General features: G+C 37.7%; 1 protein-coding gene across 1 annotated transcript; it reads left to right on the top strand.

Annotated features, from left to right (window-relative positions):
• The first annotated feature begins 4,837 nt into the window (after window positions 1-4,837).
• Window positions 4,838-5,407, top strand: LOC138387309 (interferon alpha-10-like). The gene has a single exon (XM_069474252.1). The coding sequence runs from the start codon at window positions 4,838-4,840 to the stop codon at window positions 5,405-5,407; it is 570 nt and encodes a 189-aa protein (XP_069330353.1).
• The last annotated feature ends 489 nt before the right edge of the window (window positions 5,408-5,896 follow it).

Genomic DNA, 5,896 nt, shown 5'->3' with positions numbered 1-5,896 from the left:
GTCTGAGAATGGTATAAATAAATGAAACAAATAATCCCTTCCCTCATATTCAGGTAGTTTCAGACCACCTTTGGTGATACTTTCAAAGACATGGGTTAAAATTTTAGTCAATGATGGAGTGCATATATGACAGTAGCCCATAAGGTTATTCTACTATTATTTTACTGTACCTACCTATTCTATGTTTAGATACACACTTACCATTGTGTTATAATTGCCTACAGTATTCAGTGTAGTAACAGGTTGTACAGGTTTCTAGCCTAGGAGCAATAGGCTCTGCCATATAGCCTAGGTCTGCAGTAGGCTACGCCACCTATTAATAGGTTTGTGTAAGTACACTGTGTTTCAACAAGGATGAAATCACCTAAGGACGTATTTCTCAAAACATATCCCTGTCCTTAAGTGATGAAGGACTATAATGACATGTCTTATAAATATATATTATATATAGTAAACATAAAAAAATCTCACATATAAATTTTATATATGTATTTATGGAGGGAGGGTGATTGGACATGGAATATTCCTTTATATTCAGCCATAGAAAATCACAATATCAATTAAAAGCTATTCCCTGGACTGGCATTAGGGGAAGTGAGTAGTTCCCTCAAGCACAAAATTTAAGAAGGTAACAAAGCTAAGCAATCAAGACATGATATATTAATACAACATTTAAAAATGAAAATTAATGCCTAAACATCCAGGCTAAACCAAGTATCAAATCGTAGGTAAAGACAAGCAAGGACCCTGCCCTTATGAATCCTCAAGAGTCCTACACAGGAGAGGTGCACACAGTGTAACAAATGATGACAAATTCCGCTGTCTATAAAATTCTTAAGAACATAGAAAGTTCTGACCTGTTAAATGTCCCGACCTGCTTGTACACAACACTGCTCATTTCTCTTTTTAGTAAGAGAAATCAATGTGGGGTGGTGAAAAACAAGTCTGAGTAACTTAAAGTAAGATAAAAATTATCTAAGATTGTCCCGGAGTCAGAAGAAACTGTCAAACACGGTGTCAATTCTCTCGGTTGAAAAACAAAGTAGTAATCTTAAAAGTATTGTTGAGTTTGTTTCCTTTAAAGCTAGGAAAGTAAAATCACATAAAATTCTTGTTTTGGTATAAATAAAATATTTAAAACTTAATGCTGTGAGTTTCAATATAACTGAATTTTTTTTTCAGCTGCATTAACGTCGTAAGGTTGAAGAATCAGCCACTGGAAAACCACAGCGCACTCAAAGAAGCTCACAGCTCCTCTTCCTCCAACCCCTACTTTCTCCCTGGGGCCCCCTCACTTGCAGGGCTTCAGTCCCCTTGGTCTGCCCCCTGCCCTGTTGGAAGGTGTCCCTGACACCCACACAACGACAATCTCCAAGAATTACCACCTGTAGGATCTCGAGCCCTCAAGTCTCTTAATAAATGGGTTCTTCTGTAAAAGTAAGTGTCGCTAAAGTTTCTATGAGAAGTAAAGCCCCGAACACAAGAAAAAGTTAAGAAAATGAAAGGTTCTGTGCTCGCTAAGAAAGATGTTTCAGGCGAAGCCGCCGCGGAGCTGCCATATCAGCAACCAAAGAGAGATTTTTTTACTCACTGTGGAAGCTGCACAATCTTCTAAGATTAGTAGACACGATGGCATTTCCCTCGGGCTGTCAGACCAACTAAATCCAAAAGCCCCAAATCCCACGTTTCCGAAATCCTGTGCATCAGAGAAGGCCATTCAGCTGCGCTCTTGCTACCCTCGCTGCGCAGCGAAGGGAGCTTTGCGCTCATCGCGCAGCGGCGCGCCCCCTGGCGGCCGGCTAGCGAATCACTGAAATTGGCAATGGTCCACATCTCCCTGCTACTGGCAGGAGCAATGCTCTGCTCCAGCCCTGCCTGCTCACTTGGCTGAGGCATGCCTTGGCACCATGGCCTGGAAACAGGAAGCCTGGATGCTATTGAGACAGCTGAACAGGATCCCCTGTCATCCATACCTGAACGACAGAACCCACTTCAAATTTCCTTGGAAAAGAGGGAATATCACCCCAATCCAGAAGACACAAGACAAGACACCTGTTTCCACCATCAGATGCTCCAGCAAGTCTTCATCCTCTTTAACACAGAGGACAACCGTGCTGCTTGGGATAAGATCCTCTTCGATCAACTTACTCTCCAGACTTGACCACAGTCTGGGTCAACTGGAACTGACAAAAGAAGAAAATCTCTCTTGTCCTTATTTGGAAATTGCTGTCCAGAAGTATTTCCAAGAAATCATCTGCTACCTGAAGAAAGAGGAATGCAGCCCTTGTGCCTGGGACGTTGTCAGAGGAGATATTGAAGTGTTCTTTCCCCCCATTAGCAATCCTCAAAGAAAAGTCAACAAATAAATAAGAAATTCTATATTCATGACTCTCCCGCTAACCAATTAATTAATGTTTTCTAAGCCAAAAAGCAATCTCAACTCTGATTTTTGCACCACCTAAAAAATCTGAAACCACAATCATGAGATTATTTTAAAATTATATTGTACATCATGAATTTACAAAAAAATATGTAGAGAAAAGAGCATGATCTATTTTCCTGATGTTATGATTTATAATTTTATTTATCTACTTATTTTTTGAGAAGTATGTGCTGGTTAAAACAGTTTGAAATTTAATTTTTTATGGAAAAGTTTCTTCAGTATGGTATTTTAAAATATGTATGTCAGTTAAGTTGATGCTAGCTGCTGTAACAGATAAACAGAAAACTACCCAGTTTATTAGATCATAACACAGATTGCTCTTTCCTTCATATAAGGGATCAATGCAGAAATTCCTGATGAGATGCTGATAATAAACACCTGCTACCATTTAGTTACTTTATTAATATTATCTTTATTATCTAACTCTAACTCTATTAGATCGGGGGTAGTGTCCTTTGAAATAATCTATTCCTTTACTTCTTGGTAGACATGAAAGAAAAATAATGATCTTCTGAGTTAATTATTCACCAGAACAGAATTTGATGTAACTAAGCATTTCCATCATACAGATAGAATATTATATCCTCACAAACTTACCTTTCTTGTGTACAAAGTCTTGCAGTTGGTGTATCTCCCCTAATTCTCTATCAAGACTGAATTCATCAAAGCTGAAAACACCCCCTGGGCCAGGGGTGATTACTTTTCTTCTAGCCTATGCCCGCTTGCTACATTTGAGCTACAGCCCTCCCAGCCATCCCCCACACCACCATTTTGTTTCTGCTCTATCCCATCCCTAATGTCCATCTTGCCTGGGTTGAATGTAGCTAATTTACATTTTGTCATTTTGTTCTCCATTGAAATATTCCTTCCATTCTTACATTTTTATCACATTTACACATATATTTTTTCTTTAGATACCCACTTAATGGGATGTAAAAAGTGGCAACTTTTGCTTTCTATGAAAAAGGAAATGAGAAAGAAGGATATGTGGTGTCTCAAGAGCTATAGAGAATGATTGTACGTGCTTTACTTTATCGTATTTACATCCTTTCATTGACATTTTGGAAAAGACAGTTTCCTTTTATTTGATAAGAATCAACTATGACTGAAATGTCTCAAGGTTCTTGAATATTAATACAAATGGGTTTTTAAAAATCACATTGATGTATTCTCATTGGACATGATATTTCTCCTGAGGGTGACAAACTTAGTTCTTGGCGGCATGAACAAATCATATATTTCAAGGGTTATGGCCCTTCAAGCTCAGTTGTAACAAACACTTATCCCTTAGTATTTACTTCCTTTCATTGGGTTTTCTTGTGTATCACATGAGAAACATTGACACTGAGTTCACGAAAGGTACAAAATGTATGCAGGGTGAGTCCCTCAAACCTATGTCAAATAGATGGCTGTGATTGGTGGACTTTGTCTACATTATTTTCTCAATCTCCAAGTCATAGCATGAGATATGGACTCCATTAGTCCACCAAAGTGTGGGCTACCTTTGGCTGTCTTGTGGATGTAGAGTATGTTCAATAGTGCTTCCTCAGTGCTTCCAAATCTGTTGTAGAATTTGAGAATGAACTCCAAATATACTACTTTTTATTATTTAATTCTATTATGCTAAAGGTATTCAACACTTCAATAATTATGTCAAGTGTTCAAAAAAATGTTGTCTATGCCTGGATGAATATCCACCAGCTAGGGAAGTTAAAAATAATTTTCTTTATGAGCAAAATTAAATGTTAAGTACACTAAAAATAAACTTTAAAAATAATTTATTATAAAATAGTTTTAGCAGTTCTGAAAAATTTAAAAATATTTGTTACATTGGTATTATGTGTTTATATAAATCATAATTTCCAAATGTAACTTGATTCATGAAGATTTATGTAAGTAAATTAAACTGAAAATAACTGGGCAAATTAACTTTTAGAGAGTCAAGTTAAAAATCAATGACTTTTAAATTTCACTTTCAGCTTAAAATTTATATTTAGACATTCTTAACCATCATTGAATAAAAAAGTAAACTTTAAACTTTTTATGTATAAAGCACAGATACAAATACAGTACCTAAATATATATACATATGTTAATTAAGTGATAACGAAGGTATCCCTTAGGAAAAGAATTATGTACCAGAGCTCTGGAGGTAAGGGGAGGGTAGGCAAAAATGGGAAAAAAATGGTTCAGAACCACTGCCTAAACCCATGTAGGGAGTGCATGAAGAAAGCAAAAACAGAAGTAGAAATTAATGTGGGGACATTCAGAAAATGGAAACTAGTACGTTCCCTATTTAAGGCCTATGCACAAAGCAAGGTCTTCAGAGAACCTAGACACCAAGGCTCAGGATCACCCACCTCAGCCAGCCCAGCAGCATCTGCAACATCCCCAATGGCCTCGCCCTTGTCTGTACTGATGGCCCTGCTGGGGCTCAGCTGCATGTCCATCTGCTCTCTGGGCTGTGATCTGCCTCAGACCCATGGCCTGGGTAACAGGAGGGCCCTGAGACTGCTGGCACAAATGAGGAGAATCTCTCCTCTCTCCTGCCTGGAGGACAGAAATGACTTCAGATTCCCCCAGGAGGAGTTTGATGGCAACCAGTTCCAGAAGGCTCAAGCCATCTCTGTCCTCCATGAGATGATCCAGCAGATCTTCAACCTCTTCAGCACAAAGGACTCATCTGATGCTTGGGATCAGACCCTCCTAGACAAATTCTGCACTGGACTCTATCAGCAGCTGGATGAGCTGGAAGCCTGTCTGATGCAGGATGTGGGAGTGGAAGAGACTCCCCTGATGAATGAGGACTCCATCCTGGCTGTGAGGAAATACTTCCAAAGAATCACTGTCTACCTGAAAGAGAAGAAATACAGCCCCTGTGCCTGGGAGGTTGTCAGGGCAGAAATCATGAAATCCATCTCTTCATCAACAACCTTGCAAGGAAGATTAAAGAGAGAGGAATGAGATGGTCCAACATGGAAATGATTCATATTGACTAATAAACCATCTCACACTTTCATGAGTTCTGCCAATTCAAAAATTCTCATATCTGCTATAACCATGGTGTGAATTGAATCAAGTGTTTCAAATATTTTTTGGAGTGTTAAGCAACATTGTCTTCAACTCTTTAGGTACCACTGGCTGACAGATGACCATGCTGATAAATCTATTTATTATGTATTTAAATATTTATTTATTTAAATATTTATAAGATTTAAATTATTTTTGTTCAATAGTATTATGTGCATCTTTACACTATGATTGATATAACAAAATGTGTTCTCTAAATATAGTCAATGTATTCTTTTGCTTTGTTTATTAAATTTTTACTATAGAAAAGTTCTTGTATTTGTTTATTTTTTAAAATGAAATGCCTACCTTGATTGTATAGCCAAATTAAATAATGGATGATACAACTCATTCTTTACCCATCATTCTTACATTCGAGTTATA

This window comes from Eulemur rufifrons, chromosome 7, assembly GCF_041146395.1.
Source record: "Eulemur rufifrons isolate Redbay chromosome 7, OSU_ERuf_1, whole genome shotgun sequence".
Taxonomy (NCBI): domain Eukaryota; kingdom Metazoa; phylum Chordata; class Mammalia; order Primates; family Lemuridae; genus Eulemur; species Eulemur rufifrons.
The sequence above is the reverse complement of the archived record's forward strand: the minus strand, read 5'-3'. Positions and strand labels throughout refer to the sequence as shown.

What these genes read in the sequence shown, in the direction of transcription:
- LOC138387309 (XM_069474252.1), top strand. Translation starts at nt 4,838, where the DNA reads ATGGCCTCGCCCTTGTCTGTACTGATGGCCCTGCTGGGGCTCAGCTGC.